General features: G+C 40.5%; 1 protein-coding gene and 2 pseudogenes across 1 annotated transcript in view; 2 read left to right on the forward strand and 1 right to left on the reverse strand.

Annotated features, from left to right (window-relative positions):
• The window catches only part of LOC102843543 (solute carrier family 22 member 9-like), a 56235-nt gene extending 38171 nt beyond the window's left edge, over positions 1-18064 (reverse strand). The window contains exons 1-4 of the mRNA XM_006903113.1: positions 17663-18064; positions 15663-15766; positions 9650-9804; positions 9381-9549 (exon numbers count right to left, since the gene is read on the reverse strand). Of these exons, the coding sequence (XP_006903175.1) occupies positions 9381-9549; positions 9650-9804; positions 15663-15766; positions 17663-18064 (830 nt within the window). The remainder of the gene's footprint in view (positions 1-9380; positions 9550-9649; positions 9805-15662; positions 15767-17662) is intronic.
• Positions 942-1280, forward strand: LOC102876608 (annotated as a pseudogene).
• LOC102877006 lies at positions 4129-4990 on the forward strand (annotated as a pseudogene).
• Positions 18065-19621: the final 1557 nt, after the last annotated feature.

The raw sequence follows: 19621 nt of genomic DNA on the forward strand, positions 1-19621 counted from the left end.
GGAGAGGGACATCATGCTTGGGAGGGTGGAGGGACCGCGCAGGAGGGAAAGGCCCTTTATGAGGTGGATTGATTCAATGACTGGGGTAATCAGGATGGGTGTATCAGAGGCAGTGCAATTGGCACAGGACAGAGTTTTGGGCTGTTGTACATAGGGTCGCTATGAGTCGCAAGGGACTCGACAGCACATAGCAACAAAACAACAATAGAAATCCGGTCAGAGTTGATATAATTTTATAAAATCAATCAGTTTCTTATTGTGAGTATATTTTTTGAAAAACATAAATGATGTTTACATAATTAAACTTTGACAAAGAGATTTCTCATTCTTCTTTGAACCACTTGCCTTTGGATTGGCAGTGCAACTGCTTCCTCATTAGGCCACCAGAGCTTCCCCTCCAAATGGAGTATGTAAGGATCAAATGAATCACATCTTTGAAAAAAAAAAAGACAGTAGAGATAGCTCACCATTCGTAACAAGGCCTGGGCTGCCTGTGGAATAGCCCATCAATTGTTCATATACAAATTCAAACTGAAGCTGAAGAAAATGAAAACCAAACCATGAGAGCCAAAATAAAATTTGGATCTATCCCACCTAAATTAAGGAAGCTCTGGTTGCCTAGTGGTAAGAAGCTGCACTGCAATCCTGAAGGCATACAGTTCGAATCCACTAGTTACTGCACAGAAGAAAGCTGGTCAATCCCCTCCTGTATGATTTACTGCCCCTGAAAATCCGCTAGACTTTTAACTGTGGGTCAGTTTGGACTTGATAGTTCTCAACAACACCATCACCACCTAAATTGAAAAACAATCTCAAGAACAGAGTTGGTGGATTGAACACTAATGACTAGTTGTGGTATACTATCAAATACATCTCAAGAGTTGACCATAGCTGCCCACCTTCCCTGGCTAATGATTCCCCACTGACTCTGCTCCACTGTCATGGTCGACATGGAAGGCAGTGAGGACTCCAGCACCTTCTTTTCTCAGTCCAGGAGTACAAGCTCCAAGTCAAGGGTGACAGAATATTCTCCCTTGAAAAGTGGATGCAGTAGCCATGTGAAATTGAGACACAGAGTGAGATTTATATGCCATCTGCAAGGTCCAGGTGATGGATGTACCTGTCTTAGATGTCAATCTGGAAACAAGGGGGTTGTGTTCTGGTCTGGGGAGAATGTAATCATTCCTTCCACAATTGATGACAGGTCCCTATGGCTGAAACAGAATGATTGCTGTCCATTCTGGCAGCAGGACTAGGTGGTCCAAAGAGTCAGCAAATGAGTGTTGGAGAAAGGCTTTCTCAGGGCAATTGTTCCAAGTCGGGTGAATCTTGTTATTAAGGACTCTACAAGGCTTCCACATGTCAGAGGACTGGTTCTTTAAACAGGTGGAGATGGGTCTGTGTGGTTCTTTGGCACTTATTAAAGGCATGCTTTATCATTTTGTAAGTTTTGTTTTTAGAAAGTCTACAATCAAGAAAATAATTGTTAAAGGTGGTCTTTCCTCCCCCTGTGCTGTGTACTGTGCTGCTTAGAAGTGCTTAGAAGTTGCTATAAAAGGTGAGAACAAATGAGGGAGTGAATAATTTAAAAGCGATGTATGATAGGGTATTATGGTTATCACAAGAGTCCACAATTAAGGTTGCATAGTGGAATGTACTTGGGGCAGTGGGAGGGGCGCAGGGGGATTGTGTACTAGGGAAGGAGTGTTTCTTTTACTTTTGAAAGAGAGGAGCGAACTGGGGGGTGGGGAGGGCTGGGTGGGGAGAGAAGTGCAGTAATGAATGACTGGAAATCCAAAATCTTTGTAAATGCTCATTAAAATGATGAAAGAGAGAAAGAGAGAGAGAGAGAAAGAGAGAAAGAGAGAGAGAGAGAAAGAACAGAATCTGAATGACCTTTATAATTTACCTACTAACCAGGGGACTGTAAAAGCAGTACCCATCAGAGAACTTTCTGCACACTTGTGGTTGGTCAACTAAAAAAAATAAAAATTAAGAAGGCAGAGCAAGAAAGTGCTATAGTAACAGAGTGCAGCTTGTAACTGAAAAACCAAACCCAAAACCCCAAAGACATCATGAAGAAAAAACATGATCAAAAATATATCATTAAAATTAAAGCATCCTTTAAAAAACTAAAAAAGTGAGAGAAAGTTCAAAGTAGATATCAGAAGAGACTCAGAAACTTATTCTACAAAGCAGAGTAGCTAAAGTGACAAGAGTAAATGCAGGAGTGCTAAGTAGATTTCAAATGGCAGCATGAGAGGACAGAGCAAAGGAATATACAAAGACCTAGAAATAGAAAAGCAAAAGGGAAGAACACACTCAGCATTTCTCAAGCTGAAAGCACTGTAGAACAGATGAGAGACTGAAGGGCAACACTGAAGGAGTCTATGAGCAAGAAACACCAAAAAACAGTGGCTGGAATACACCAAGTCATTGTGCCAAACAGAATCGGTCGACACACAATGATTTCAGGAGATAGCATATGATCAAGAACCAATGGTAAGGAAGGAAGTTTTAGAGGCTACCAGAAGAAACTGGCAAAAAACTATGACTCCAGAAATTAATTAAGGTTTCTTATTTTATCTATGCCAAGAAACATGGAAGACAGTTACCTAGCTAATTGGCTCAAAGAGAATAATATTTATGTCCATGCCAAAACAAAATATTCAATAGAATGTGAATAATATTGAGCAATATCATTAATATCACACTCAAGTAAAATTTTGTTGAAGATTACTAAAAAATGGTTGCAACAATACATTGACAGAGAACTGCCAGGAATTCAAGCTAGATTCTGTCTTATCAAATGAAAGATTTTATTGCTATTATCAAATGAATCTTAGTGGAAAACAAAGAATACAAAAGGTGTGTATTGCATTTTACTCATTCTACAAAGACATTTGACCATGTGAGTAATAATAAATTATAGGTTAAATTCTGAAAAATGAGAATTCCAAACACTACCTGTGCTCATGAGGAACCTGTACTTAGACCAAAAGCCATCATTAGAAAATAACAAGATGCTATAAAATGGTTTGAAATCAAGGACCTGCCAGTCAGGGTTCTATTCTTTCACTGTATCTGTTCAGTCTATATGCTGAGCAGATCATTTGAGAAGCTGAGCTATAAAAAGAAGAATGTGGCATCAGATTAGAGGGAGACTCAACAACGTCCATTATGAAGATAATATAATCTTACTTGCAGGAAGTTTAAAAGGCTTATAATTCTTGCAGAGAGATCAAAGTCTAGTCTTCAGTATGGATTGTGTAGCATCCAGATAACAAAAATCTTCATAACTAGACCAATAGACAACATAACAATAAACAGAAAAGATTGCAAGGTTTGTCAAGGATTGAATTTTACTAGTATTCACAATTAACATGCAACAAAACAAAAATTAAGAAAATAAAGAGCACACTTTCTTGAGCATATATTCTGTTAAGGACCCCTTTAAACTGTTAATGAGCAAGGATGCACTTTTAAAGACTAAGGTGCACCCAATCCTAGCCATCATATAGTAAATTGCTTCATATGGAAGCAGTGGAAGTTGGACAATGATTAAGGATATTAAAGGAAAATTGAAAAACAAATTTAAAGCTCGAGTTGCAATACTGAAAGCTGCCATGGGCACTATTTTGAACAACCCTGAAATCATCAAAAGAAGATGGAGGAAATACACAGAGTCACTGTACCAAAAAGAACTGATTGACACTGAAGAATTTCAGGAAGTACCATATGAGCAGGAGCCAATGGTAATAAAGGAGGAAGTGGAAGTTGTATTGAAGCCATTCACACAAACACACACAAATAAGGCCCTAGGAATGGATGGGATATCAATTGACTTCTTTCAACTAACAGATACAGCCTTGGATGTGTTGTTCACCAGTCCATGCCGGGAAATTTGGAGGACAGCTGTCTGGCCAATGGATTGGGAAAGGTCCATATTTGTTCCCATTCCCAAGAAAGGTGATCCAATGGAATGTGCAAACTATAGAAGAGTATCATTAGTATCGCATGAAAGCAAAATACTGTGAAAGATCATTTTAAAAAATGGCCAGAACAGTACATAGAGAACTGCCGCCGGGAGTTCAAGCAAGATTCTGAAGAGGTCACCACCACCCGGTGATGCTTCCTCTGCTGAGCTTCGAGCCTCACGCCCTGGGCTCTGCACTTGCTGGACTCCACGCTGCTGCTCCCTCCCCGCAGCTCTGGCAGCTTCAGCCTGGGCCTGGGCCTCGGCTGGACACCAGGCCCTTTGGGCAGCTCAGAGTGTGCGTGCAGGCTCAGTGCAGGAGCCTGGCTTCCTGTGGCCCCCGCGTGCCCAGCTCCTGAGGCTGCGGGGTGCTGCACACCAAAGGAGACAAAGCTTTTGTTGAATTCCTGAGTGACGAAAGAAAGGAAGAGAAGACTCAGACACGTAAGTCCCTACCCAAGATGTCTGGAGGTTGGGAGATAGAAGTGAAAGGGACAGAAGCTAAATGAGTTCGGAAGGTTAATGGAGAAAAAAAGATCACGGTCACGTTCAACATTAACAATGGTATCCTGCCAACATCTGATGGAGAGTAGTCCTCCTCACAGGGCAGAAGGTTGAGGAACAAGAGCCTGAACTGACCTCAACACCTAATTCTGTGGTTGAAGTTATAAAGAGTGATGGCAACAAGGCCCTTGTGCTTGGCTGGCATTATCCGGAGGATGAGGTTGGACAGGAAGAAGAGGAGAGTGACATCTTCTCCATTAAGGAAGTGAGTTTTCAGTCCACTGATGAGTCTGTCTGGAATGACATAAAGTAGATCCTCAACACAGATTCCCTGGACTGGGCTTCGTATGACCACTGAATGGATTTCCTTGCAGACCGAGGAGTGGGCAACACTTTTGTGGGTGAGCTGGTGGAGTCAGCACGGCCCTGGAGCACCGAGAGTGCATTAGTTTCCTGGAAGACCTCAAACGTTTTGTTAAAAGCCAGAAAAGAGGAGCAGACAGACTCTGAAAACCTTCGTTTTAGGGCAGGTGAACAAAACCTACGCTAAAGGCCAGACATAGGCCCTGAAATGGATGATAACCTAATATCATGGGGAGGGGGAACTAAAATTATTTCTCTTAGATTTCTGTTTACTATTCATATATTCTTTATCTAAAATTTTTATTTTTTTCCCTTCTTATATTTAACATGATGGACAATAAAATCAGTTTATCCCTTGCAAAAAAAGAAGAAGAAAAAAGATGTAGAAGAGGCCGTGGCACCAGGCCCATCATTGCTGATGTCAGATGGATCCTGGCTGAAAATAAAGAATACCAGAAGGATGTCTATTTGTGCTTTATTTACTGTGCAAAGGCATTTGTGGAGTTTAACAAGTTGTGTCTGACATTGAGAAGAATGGGAATACCAGAGGACTTACTTGTGCTCACGTGAAACCTATACCTGAACCAGGAGACTGCTGTGCGAACAGAGCAGGGGAACACTGCATGGTTGGTTTAACATTGAGAAGGGAATGTAGCAGGGTTGTATTGTCTCGCCACACCTATTTAATATGTATGCTGAGCAAATGATTTGAGAAGCTAGACTCTATGAAGACGAATATAGATTGGAGGGAGACTCATCAAAAACCCGAGTTATACAGATGACACAACCTTGCTTGCTGAAAATGAGGAGAACTGGAGGCATTGTAGAGGATCAAGAAATGCAGCCTTCAATTTGGATTGCATCTCAATGTCAAGAAAACAAAGATTCTTAGCACTGGACTAACAAGCAACATCACGGTGGATGGAGAAGAGACTGAAATTGTCAACAACTTCATCTTACTTGGATCCACAATTAATACCCTTGGTCCCAGCAGTCAGGAAATCAGGAGATATACAGCACTGGGAAAGTCAGTAGTTATGGACCTCTCCAAATTATTGAGGAGTAATGATGTCACTTTGAGGGTGAAGGTGCATCTGACTCAGGCCACGGTCTTTTTAATTATTTTCTATGCATCTGAGAGCAGGACAATGAATAGGGATGGCAGAAGAAGAACTGACACCTATGAGTTGTGGTGTTGGAGATGAGTACTGAACAGCCCAAGGACTATCAAAAGAACAAATAAATAAGTGTCAGAGGGAGCACCCAGAGAGTTCTTTGGAAGCAAGAATACTGAGGCTTTACCTCAAGTACTTTGGGCATGTTGCTTGGAGGGGTTATTCCTTGGAGAGAGATATGATATTCGGAAGGGTGGAGGTTTAACGAGGGAGAAGACCCTCAACCAGGTGAATTGACATGGTGACTTTCACAGTGAGCTCTAGTGTGTCAGGAAGATGGCACAGGATAAGAGGGAATTCAAATCTGCTGTTCATAGGGTCACTAGGAGTCATACTTGACTCAACAGCGCCTAAACAACAACAACAAAGGAAAATGAAAAATTAAGGACTACAGTAGAATTGTCAGGGACTTCTCCAAAATGCTACAGAGCAATGATGTCAGCTAAGGTGTGTCTGATCCAGGCCATGGTCTTCATAATTACATAATTATCATAATAATTATCTTCTTAATTATCAGAGAGCTGGACAATGACCAAGGATGACAGAAGAATTGATGACTGCGTTGTGGTGCTGGAGAAGAGTATTGACTGCCAAGAGTGGGTTTGTATTGGAGAGAGTGAAACCCAGTTTATTTTTTTGGAGGCAAAGATATTGAAGCTCTGTTTCACATACTTTGGACCTGTGGCCAGGAAAGACCAGTTCTTGGAGAAGACCATCATATTTGGAAGGGGAGAGGGACAGCACAGAAGAGGAAGACCTCAGATGAGATGGATTGACAATGGTAACTGAGATAACAGAGGCAGGTTTGTCAGAGTCTATGAGACTGGCTCCGGATAGGGCAGGATTCAGAGGTATTGCACATAGGGTCACTATGAGTCACAGCTGACACGATGGCACATAACAACAACAACAATAAAGGAGAATTAGGAGGAATTAAGGAAAAAGCCTCAGGGATTGATGAAATACCAGTGAGTGTTTGGGGAAATAGATGCTTTTATCAGTCTCTGTCAATAAATATGGAAGATAGCTACCTGGCCAAACGACTGGAAGAGATCCATATTTGTTCACATTACCAAATAAGATTACCAAATAGAATGTGGAAATTAACCACCAATATTACTAATATCACATGCAAGTAAAATCTTATCGAATACCATTTTAAAAAATGGCCAGAAACTGCCAGAAATCCAAGCAGGATTCAGAAGAGGTTGTGACACCAGGGACATCACTGTTGATGTCAGATGGATTTTGACTGAAAGCAGGTAATACTAAGAAGATATTTAATTATGTTTTATTGATGATGCAAAGATATTTGATTGTTTGTATCATAACAAATTATGATTCCATTATGAAGAATGGAAATATCAGAACACTTAATTGTGCTTCTGTGAAACTTCTACATAGATAAAAAAGCAATTGTCAGTAGAAAATAAAGGAACACTGCATGTTTGAACATCAGGAGAGATGTGATTCGGGGTTATATCCTTTCTCTGTATCTATTGGATCTATATACTGAATAAATAATTTGTGAAGCTGAACTATATGAGGAAGAATTTAGCATCAAGAATGGAGGAAGATTCATCAACAACCTGTATTACACAGATGACCTGACCTTACTTGCTGAAAGTGAAGACCACTTGAAGCAGTTAATGTAGACGATCAAAGATTACAGCTTGCAATACGGATTGCATCTCAAATCAAGGAAAGAAAACCCCTCACAACTGGACCGATAGGTAACATCATGATAGAAGGAGGAAAGATCAAAGTGGCCAATGTTTCATTTTACTTGGATCCAAAATCAGTATTCACAGTAACAGTAGTCAAGAAATCAGAAGATGCGTTGCATTTGGGGAAATCTGCTGTCAAGGACCTCCTCCTAAGTGCTAAAGAGCAAGGATGTCAATTTGAAGACTAAGGTGCACTTGGTCTGAGCTAAGGCTTTTCATTTACTTCCTGTGTATCTGAAAGTTGGACAGAGAATAAAGAAGACTGACAAAGACTTTGAATTGTGGTCTTGCTGAGGAGTCTTGAACATTCTATGAACTGTCAAAAGAACAAAACTGTTTTGAAAGAAGTGACACCACGGTGTTCCTCAGAAGCAAGGATGGTGAAAATTCATGTAGTTCACTTTGGGCTTGTTCTCAGGAGGAACTGGTCTTGGGAGAGAGATGTACTGGTGAAGGTAGAGGTTCAGAGAAAGATAGGAAGACCGTAATCAAGATAGATGGACACAGTGATTGCCACAGTGGACTTGAGTATGTCAGAGCTCATGGGGACGGTGCTGGAAAGCCAAGTTTCAGCTATTATTCCCAGCGTCTCCATGTGTTACAGTCAACTCGATGGCACCTAACAACAACACAACAAAAAAATTGCTGCCTTTTAATTGTGGTCTTGCTGAAGAATATTGAATATACAACGAACTGCCAAAAAGAACAAGTAAATCTCTCTTGGAAATGGACTGAGAGTGCTCCTTGGGATAAGAATAGCAATGTGTAGTCTCATGTCTTGGGCATGTTATCAGAAGGGACAAGTGTCTGGAAAATAACAACATGTGTGGAAATTAGAAGGTCAGTCCAAGAGAGGAAGAGTCTCAAAGAAATGGATAGATACAGGAAGCCAGATTTCATACTAAATATTTGTAATAAACCAAATGCTATTTCAGGATTTGAGGGAGGCGTGGATACCAGCTGGAATTCACCCTGAAGCACTCAGGCAAACTTTAGATGTTTCCAGGGGTAGGCATTAAGGCAAACCTTAAGCATTTACAGGATTTTTGTATTTGCTAACCCCTCCCTCCTAAGTCAAGCATAAGGTTTTCTATAGAAAGAGCTTAGCTTCCTTTGCATTGAATTCTCTTTGTGATTTGCTCCCAGCAGTTTTCAATAAAGGTGCAGAGAAGCTGGAATCTGACCCTTCAGTTGTTGGAGAACTACTTGCCTCCTGTTTTGCCTCTGTTTTCTCATACATTCCTGGTGTTGTGTCTCGTTATTAATACTTATTAATATACTTTACCCTTGGTCTGCAACAGCAGCAGCGGGGGAAAGTGTAGCAGGGGCTGTGGACATGGCCAAGGATGGGACCCAGCAGCCCGACAACATGGTGCTTTCTTATTAACAACAGTGATTGTAACTGTGTGGACTTTACAAGGGAAGGTTTAACCACAATGACTAGTTAAAATTCCTAGTCTCAAAGACAAAGGGTCATTCTAGTTCTTTTGTATCTTGGTTACCACAGGGAGCCTAGATGGGGGTTCCATGTCTTAGAAGCAAGTCAGGGACCAAGCAAACCTGTCTGTCAGGGCTCTCCTGCCTGTTTTCATCCAAGCCTATATGAGAGCAAACCAGGTGGAGATTTGTCTGTACCTGGAGAGCACAAAGAGGACAAAGCAAGGTACAGAAACAGCCAGCTGCAGGGTGCGCCAGTCCTGGATGGCGAAAGCGAGTCCTCCCAAGAGCATGTTCCCGAGGCTGACGGCACTGTAAAGCAGGGACATCTCCATTGACCGATATTTGGGCAACGTCCATTCAAAGGCTGGAAGAAAACACAGAGGTCATATTCATTTCAGGCCACAGGTCATTTCAAGGCCAATTTCAGGCATAGGGATAAAAAGACGTCTAAACTATTGACTTACTGAGGAGGAAAGCATTTATCATCACATTTGTGATACAGAGTCCGGACAAGAAGCGTAAGGCGCAGTAAACGAGGAAGGTGGGAGCAAAGGCCACACTCGTCGCTGAGACGGCGAGCTGCAGCAAACAGCATCTGAATATAAACTTCCGTCCAAACCTGAGAAGTAGACGTAAGATTATTTGAGGACAAAAATAACATGTGATAAACTTGATAAAAGGCCCAGAGTTAGGTGAAGCATCTTTCAAAGTTCCAAGTTTGGCAAAGACTTCTTACTCCAACCACAAGGAGGTAGAGGTCAATTGCGTCGTTAGAAAGCTCAGCTGCGACAATGTTTGCAACCACACAAGATCACCATCACTTCTGACAGCAACTGCAGGTTCAAAGGGCTTTCCCTAAACCACCCTCACATGCAAGAATTTGCTCAATGAAGATTGTCAAAATAAGTATCAGCAGCAAAGGATAAAATTACAGCCAAAGGAGGAAACACAGGGCGTAGACTTAGAGATTGCAAACGTGAAGCTCCTGTGATCCTCAGGGCTGGAGTGCGACCTCAGCATTAATATGTGACAATATGCATGACAAATTGTCAACCTAGCAAGATCACTGGGGCTTTGGCGTTAAAAGGTTTTAATGAGAAAAACTGGATGAAATATGTTTACGGCCTTGAAGTCTATGGGGGAGAGAATAGTCTAAAAGTATTATATTTTAGGGCATTATTTTTATCGTAGGAGTATGCAATGAGGGTTGCAGAGTGGATTATATTTGGGGGTAGGGGGTGGGGCTTGGGGAGGTGCGGGGGGATTGTGTACCAATGAGGGAGTTTTTCTTTTGCTTTTCAAGGAGAGGAGCAAAAGGGAGGGGGGAGGGGTTTGTGCGGGGAGAAGGGTGCAACAATGAATGAATGGAATCCCAAAATCTCTGTAGATGTTCATTGAAATGAAAAATAAACAACCTAAATTTAAAAAAAAAAGGTTTTAATGAGACTTCGTCATATAGGCCTGCCTGACTAGGCATTGCTTACATGCACTAATATCACATGAAAGAAAGTTCCTATCCTTAATCATATTGGTTAGGTTTTTGACATTACCAGCTCCTCCCACTCTAAGGCTGTTGGGTGTGGCTTGTCCCACCCTGGATCATCTAATTAATATAGATGCGGAATGTCTTCTTCTATTTTATCAACTATGCAAAGGCATTTGACTGTGGGTCACAACAAATTGTGGTGAACACTGAGACTAGAAAACTTGATTCTGCTCATGTGAAACCTATACTGAGACGAAGAAGCTGTTGTCCTAACAGAGCAAGGGAACAGTATTTTTACATAGTCCATAAATCACAAGTAGACATTTTTTAGGATTCTCTGCTTTCATCCAAGATCTGTCTTCTATTAACAATGGAACCCCTGATTTGACAGACTGTTCTGAATCCATGTGAATTTCTGGCAATTCTCTGTCGATGTACCACTTCAGCCATTTAAAGACAATCTTCAGCAAACTTTTACCCGAGTGTGATATTTTTAACTTTTTAATATTTTTGAATTGTGAAAGTTTATAGGTCATGTTGAATTTTCATCCAGTCATTCTCAATTTGTTTTATGTTAATTAAAATTCATTAATTACAGCATCTGTTCAGACTCATTACATATTGCTTTTTCCTTTACCCAGCTTGTTGTTATTGTGTCATCACGTCACCTGCAACTCATAGCAACCCCATGCACAATAGCTCTGAACCGTGTCCTATCTTGAGCCAATCTTATTGTCTCCAACACACCTGCCCCCATTGCCTCAGTTATTATGTCAATCCATCTCATCAGGGTCTTCCTCTCTTGGGCTGTCCTTCCATTCTTCCAAGGATGATGTCCCTCTCCAAGGACTGGTACCTCCTGGCAACATGTCCAAAGTATGTCAGCCAGAACTTCAAAAACCTTGCCTCCAAGGAGCAACTTGGTTTCACCCTCTCTAGGACAGACCTAGTTGTTCTCTTGAGCTCCTTCCAAAAGCATGTGGGGAAAATTATTACTAAGGGAGCTCTGGTGCCTACTGGTAAGAAGCTTCCCTGCAATCCCTAAGGCATGTGGTTCCAGTGCACCCGCTGCTCTGCCAGAGAAGGTTGGGCAATCGTCTCACCTGCGGTTAACTGCCTCTGAAACCTGGAGGTTCAGCTGTGAGTCATTTCCAATTCAGCAACATGTAACAACAAGTAGTATTAGCAGTTATTATTTGCTAATCAGAGTAGTTATTAGGGAAATGGCAACTTCCCCCTCCCAAAGACAAGGAGGAAGTTATTAAGAATAGTGATAAGTAGGAAGTGAATAATAAAAGTAGTTATCAGTAATTATTTTACAGCAACTTATTGTTAATGTATGATTGGGGAGGGGGGCGGAGTTAATTCTTCAAGTATGAAAGGGCCAATCACTGGAACAGCCAGGGAGAGTGGCCTGTGATATAAGAAATTAAGGAATATGGTACTTCCTCCTTTTGGGGATGTGCTGTATATGTCTTGAAAATTCTAACCCCTTTGTGTCTAAAACCCTATTCTGGAGCAAATGATTTATCATGTTAATAAGGTGGGATTGAAGTGGAATGTATCCTGAATCCCCACCTTACTAGAAGGTATGTCTCAAGTCACTATCCTTAGTTCTTTCAGAAGTGTGGTTTATAGCCTTGAGACCGCAAGTAAAAGAATACTCTTGGAAAGTTCTTTTTCTCTCTGGACACTGCATCTGCCCTGGCCCAGCTCTTACGAGAGCAGAGAGCCTACAAACCACAGGTGACAGTCTGTAAACACCCAGCACATCATTCCTTCACCTCTGCAACCATGTGCATTAGCCTGTACCATCCACGACCATGTGAGCATGTCCTTGATGGTTTCCAAGTCTCTGCAGCTAGTTACAGAACCCAAAGATATAGACGGGAATGAGAGTGCTGAGGGGAAGAGGAGTAACGTGATGGAGTGGTAGAGAAATCTGGGAAAGCTGGACTTTGGAATACTCTTAACTTCTGTCTACGTTGTTGTTAGGTGTCATCGAGTCATTATGACTCATAGCAACCCTGTGAACAACAGGCCTGAACCCAGTCCATTCTTGTGCCGTCCTCATCGTCTCTGACACACTAGAGTCCATCACTAAAGTCACTATGTCAATCCATCTCGTTAATGGTCTGCCTCTCCTCCACTGATCTTCCTTCCATCTTGCCAAACATTCCCTTTGCAAGGAATAGCCTTGCCTAGCTACATGTCCAAAGTATGTGAGATGCAGTTTCACCATCTGTGCCTCCAAGAACATCCTGGCTGCCCTTTCTCCATGACATATCTGTCTGTTCTTTTGGCAGTCCGTGGGATATTCAGCACTCCTCTCTGGCACCGCAACTCAAAGGCATCAATTCTGCTTCTGTCGTCCTTAGTCATTGTCCAGCTCTCTGATGCAAAGCAGGTGATTGAGAAGAAGACCATGACTTGAGTGAGGCTAACCTTAGTCTTCAAACTAACATCATTGCTTGAAGTATTTTGGAGAGGTGGTAAACTCATCCAATGCAGTATGTCTTCTGATTTCCCAACTGCCAGAACAAGGGTGCTGATTTTTTTCCTTTTTATTATTAAATTTTATTAATTTTAATGAACATTTACAGAGATTTGGGGTCTTCATTCATTCATTGTTGCACTATTTTCTCTACCCTCCTCCCCAATTTGTTCTTTTTCCCCCCCTTCCTTGAAAATCTGTTTTAATTGTCCAATTGCCACAGTGCTTGACGAAGCCAGTTCTGATTAATCTCCTTTGTCAGTGTGTCCTTTGCCATTCCCTATCACTCCTCCCTGAGAGAGACTTCAAGGGTGCTGATTGTTGATCCAGGCAAGATGAAACCATTGACAGCTTCACCCCTTTCTTCTCCTATCCTAATGTTGACTGTCGGTCCTGTGATGAGGACCTTTGTTTTCTTGATGTTGAGAAGGAATCCATACTAAAGGACTGTAGTTCTTGATCTTCTGCCATCTCTTGGGACTAGTTTTGTATTAAACCTTTTTAAATTTATCCACCCCTTGTCACAAGTTCTGAGTTCCTATTTACAAATGGCATTGGGCTGAGGAATGTTCAGCACATTTCAAAGTTCAGGGCATTTAAAAATTCAGGGCATAAAAGTACCCTCATGGATGACATGCTTGAGAAATGACAATGGTTGACTGCTTGCTCCAAAAAGAGTTTTTTGAGGAAATGAGAAATCTCATACTTTTAATTCCTTAAGCTATGTGAACTTTTTTTGCATTATTTTATTATGTGGTAACAAAAGTCACATTAAAGCTGATCGATCAATGTAAGGATCCAGGTTACCGTCGTTATTTCTTAACAAATCATCAGACCCTCATTGCTCCAGACTCTCACTAGTTTAGAAAGATAACCATCCATCATGTGCATTGCAGCTGTTGTACTTACAACCAGTTTGTAGGTGCTGCTAACAATTTAGCTTAGAGTGCCTGGGTGAGTCAGAACATGGTCAAGATGAAAAAAAAATCTTTCTGTGCTTTTTTAAAACGCAGTACTTTCTGTCTCAACCTTTCTTTTTCTGTGCAAAAGATGATTTTGTGCTTGAAAAATATGTCCTGGAATTTACCTGAATATCCTTTCCTAATTCTGTGTGTATATACACACACACATTATAATATCCTAATTTGTATGTCCCTTTTCTTGCTTCACTCATCACACTGAGATTTATTACATAAAATATACTAGATTTATCAACTTGTTATGTGCCGTTTAGTCACCCATGACTCATAGTGACCCTATGTACAATGCCCCTGAATTTTGCACTATTCTGAGCCAGTCTCACTGACTCTGACACACCTAATTCCATTACCTCAGTTACTGTGTCAGTACATTTCTCTAGGGTCTTCATCTCCTGCACTGTCCCTCCACCCTTCCAAACATGATGTCCTTCTCCAAGAACTGGTCCCTCTTGGCCCCGTCTCCAAAAAATGTGAAATGGAGCTTCAAAATCCTTACCTCCAAGGAGAAACTTGGTTTCACCCTATTCAAGACAGATCTTTTTGTACTCTTGGTGGTCCAGGGTATGTTCACTATTCTTCTCCAGCACCACAAGTCAAAGACATCAATTCTTCTGTTATCCTTAGTCATTATCCAGGCCTCTGATGCGTAACAAGTAATTTCAAAGGCAAGGCCTGGATCTGGTGCACCTTAGTCTCTAGACTGACATCATAGTGCTGTAGCACTTTGGAAATATCCCTGACAATAAATTTCCCCAATAAAATTCATCTTTTAATTATCTGGCCGGTGTCAAGAGTGTAGATTGTGGAGGCGAGTAAACAGAAATTGTTAGCAACCTCAATCTCTTCTCCATCTATCAAGGAGCTACCAATTGGCCCAGTGGTGATCTTCGTCTTCTTGATGTTAAGCTCCAACCTATATTGAAAACTATAGTCTTTGACCTTCTGCAACAAATGCTACAGGTCCTCCTCAGTTTTAGCAAGCAAGGTTCTATCATCTACATAACACAGGTTTTTGATGAAGCTTCCTCCAATCCTGATGCAACACTTCTCATAAATCCCAGCCTCCCTAATGATTTGTTTCACATACAGATTGAAAAGGTATGGAGACAGGATGCATCCCTAATGGACTCTTTCCCTAATTTTGAACCATGCAGTGTTTTCTTTGTTCTTAGGACTGGTCCAAGTTCCTGGTCCAAGTTCCTGGTCCAAGTATGGGTTTCGCCTGAACACAATCAAGTGTTCTGGGATTCTCATTTTTCTCAAGGTTAGCCACAGTTTGTTGTGATCTACATAGTCAAATGCCTTTGCATAGTCAATGAAGCAGAGATAGACATACAAAGTTATAATTTCCAGTTTAGAAATAAAGCATTATATCCAGATTATATCTCTAAAAAGACAGAATTTAGCATCCAGTTCAGGGAAAGGAACATGTATAGATTTCATCAAACATTTATTAAATGAAGCAGAGTATGTATCAAAGTGTAAACAGCCTAGAAGAAAATGAAAGTGACACTCACCTGTCTGTCAAATAACTATATGTTGCTACTCCCACCAAAGACCCAGTCATGACAAGAAATTGAGCTACTGATATTAACCACCGAGATTCGCATACCAGGTCCCACTGGAAGAGAAAGAAAGAAAGAAAAAAAAAAAACCAAAACCACAGAAATTAAAGTGAAATGAAAATGCTTTGGTAGAAACTAACAATGAACTCGTAAGTGTGAATCCAAGCATCTCTGCTATGTGGGCCTTGACTTCTTATGCAGGTCCATCTATAGGTACTGTTCCTTGATATCTTACCCTCTGAATTTACTGGATTTATTGTAAACCTTCACATTTCAGCCAGTTGTCTCTTACTTAAAACCTTCCAGGATCTCTAACTATATCTAAATATTCTTTTCTATTCCCCATAAACACCACTACTATATGTATTACATTAACTTATAGACATCTTTATGTATTATATAACTATATACTTACATAGATACTTAATGTCCTATCTCAAGTGTGACATCCTCTAGGAAACTTTCTCTGATACGGTGGTTAATATTAAGCCCACACCTTGGTTTTCATTTCTAATCTGGATTGTTGTTGTTGTGTACTGTAGAGTTGGAGCAGACCCATAGCTGACCCTCCAGTGGGTTTTCAGAGGCAGTTAATCACACAGGAGGAGATTGCCCATCCATCTCCCACGGAGCGACTGAATTACACATAAAATTACTCAAGGAGTTGGAAAAAAATTTGATGTCTAGCTTCTGTGCCCAAACGTTTTTATTTAGTTGGTCTTGGGAATGTGAACAGGCATCAACTTTAATAAGAACTGAGAATCACTAACTGCGTATAACATCAGTCACATGGCATTTCAATTACTTTTCTTTTTAAAAGAGTATGTCTTTCTCATTAGATTAAAATACTTATAATAGGAAGGTTCATGCTTTTATACTCAACTGGTTATCCTCAGTGCTAAAGTACTGCTTGCTGTGTGTTGTCCACTTGGAAGAAACCCATAGCTGACCCTCCAGTGGGTTTTCAGATGCAGTAAATCATCTGGGAGGAGATTGATTGTCCATCTTTCAACCATGGAGCAGCTAGAGGATTTGAACTGTGTGCCTTTGAGATTGCAGCACAGCTCCTTACTACTAGGCCACCAGAACTCTCTAAGACCATCCCCAAGAACCAAAGTATTGTTTGTTGTTATTGTTACGTGCCATCAAGTTGCTTGAGACTCATAGCAACCCTATGTACAATAGCTCTAAAATCTGTCCTATCCTGAGCCTATCTCACTATCTCTAAAACACCTGCTCCAATTACCCCAGTTACTGTGTCAACCCATCTTATACATGGTTTTCCTCTCCTGTGCTATCCCTCCATCTTTCCAAGTATTATGTCCTTCTCTAGCAACATGTCCAACATATGTGAGACAGAGCTTAAAAATCCTTGCCTCCAGAGAGCAACTTTGTTTCACCCTCTACAGGACAGACCCATTTGTTCTCTTGGAAGTCCATGGTATGTTCAATACTCTTCTCTAGCACCACAACTCAAAGACATCAATTCTTCTTCTGTCATCCTTAGTCACTGTCCAGCTCTCTGACACATAGCAAGTAATTGCGAAGACCATGTACTGGATAAGGTACACCTTAGTCTCTAGACTGACATCTTTGAACTTCAGCACTCTGGAGAGGTCCCTGACAGCAGACTTCCTCAATACAGTTTATCTTTTGATTTCTCAGCTGCTGATTCCAAGAGTGTTAATTGTGGACCCAAGCAAGCTGAAATTGTTAACAATCTCAATCTCATCTCCATCTATTGTGGTGCTACCAGTTGGCCCAGTGGTGAGAATCTTTGTTTTCTTAATAATGTGCATCAAATAAGCCATTAGTATCTGTTAAAGAAATGTTGAAAGAGCTTAACCACAGTATTCACTTAGGTAATAAATACTTAGCATGTGGTCATTCTGCTTATTAATCCCAAGCTCTCCAATTACACAAGCAGAAAAAATGAAAATTTGGTTTCTTACCTCAGTCACAATAGTTGAGTGGAAGGAACTTCGATCATATACCCAGCCGTCCACACAGGGCTCCAGATGTGATTCATTCATATTGGAAAAAGTTTCATTAGGGTGAAAAAACTGCCACTGGGGCTGTAGGAAACGACGACACTTCTCTGGTCTCAGGTTCGAATCCAATGGAATGAAGATTTGCAAGAGAGCATCAGGGTTGAGTCCCATAGTGTCATTAGCTGAGACTGTGTCATTGTCAAGGTTGTGAACCCAGCAGCGATGATCCGGGGTGGCAGCAGTGATGGTTTCCAGGAACATTTGCATTTGTGTTACCACTAGAGAGACTAAAAACAAAATCAGCTGAAGTATCTGGGCTCTCCCCAGGCCTCCAACTTGATTCAGAATCTCCTCAAAGGCCATCAAGGCAGAATAAGTAGTTTCCACAAGAAAGGCACAGGGACTTATGGAAAGAAGTTTAAAGGGAAAAAACGTTTCCAATCACTCAGGCAGTGTTGACCCTACTGTTGCTCTCTCTTCAATGACTCTCACTTCACTACTATAACAAGACAATTTTGAAAAGTTTCCCTAAGTCCTTTTGGGTTCAGGTTGGCTGTTGGGTTATTCAATATTCTTCACTAACACCACAGTTCAAAGTTATCAATTCTTTAATCTTCAACAAAATCACAGAGACTTCTAAATGTACAAGACTAGTTTAAAAGACTTATGTATAAATATTGCTGCTCTTAGAACTATCTGCAAAATAAACACTGAACTTTCAGGCAGAAATATGCTCCAAACAAAAATACATTTGTTCAATGATCTGTGATTCTCTTCAGGAAAGGGATGTTTGGAGTCTCAAGGCTGAGCCACTTTATTCTTTTCCAGTGTAAAGAACAGAGAACTGGGCTTTTATTGGTTAGACTGAAATTTTTAACTTGAGTTAATTTTAAGTGAAATGGAATGTTGAGTATAAACACTAACTTAAGATAAGTCTAGGTTTAGTAGATCATTTTCTGATTTTAACTTTCTTAAAACAAGGAACTAGGAATAATGGAAAATGAATGTAATAAATTATTTTAGTGAATTTATTGATTTTTTAATTGTTTTCAGTTTTCCTATGCCTCAAAGATCTTATATCCTAGGATGAAACAGAGGTGCATACATAATTAATAAAATAAAGGAGTATACATGATTAATCTAAAATCTCGTAATTCCATGAAGCATACACACTATCTCCTCAAGCAGTAAAGAAAAAATATTTAATGCTCCCTTAACAGTTTGTGGAGGACAAAGAAATAAATCATCCTTATATAAATTACTTTTATCTAAGTCTGAAATTTTATATCTTGAGATATGAAGAAATAGATGATGAAAGGAAAAAATACAATTTCCATCTGAGCAAATAATAATGAAAAAATTATAGTAAAATTGTTTGGCAAATTGTGTCACTGAAGGATATTCAAGAGTTAAAAATTAAAAGACACTCAGGTAAAAATTGTAAAAAGCAAATTGAAAAAAAATTTTACTTAATCTTATAGACTGTTGTTTTGTGCCATCAGGTTGCTTGCACTTCATAGCATCTCTATGTAAAATGCCTCTGAACCCTGCTCTATCTTGAGCCAACCTTACTGTCTCTGACACACCTACCCCTGTTACCCCAGTGACTGAGTCAATATGTCTTGTACTGTCCCTCCACCCTCCCAAGCATGATGTCCCTCTCCAAGGACCTGTCCCTCGTTGCAACATGCCTATAGTATAGACTACAGGTTGTCATTCTTGAATTTAAAGATGTAAGAGTTAAGCAGACTAATACAGAAGCTCCCTGGATTAAAAAATTATTTCATGAGTTTACAAGAGAATCTTCTGTCTGATGCATGTATGTTTGCAAGAGAAAAAAACCCTGTCTTAAGGAGATGTGTGTGTATACACGTGCAAACTTTGTTTCTCCTGCTACCTCCTGATCAACTGAGGTTTTAG

The sequence above is a fragment of the Elephantulus edwardii genome, unplaced genomic scaffold (assembly GCF_000299155.1).
Source record: "Elephantulus edwardii isolate Elephantulus edwardi_28Jun2011 unplaced genomic scaffold, EleEdw1.0 scaffold00510, whole genome shotgun sequence".
NCBI classification, from domain to species: domain Eukaryota; kingdom Metazoa; phylum Chordata; class Mammalia; order Macroscelidea; family Macroscelididae; genus Elephantulus; species Elephantulus edwardii.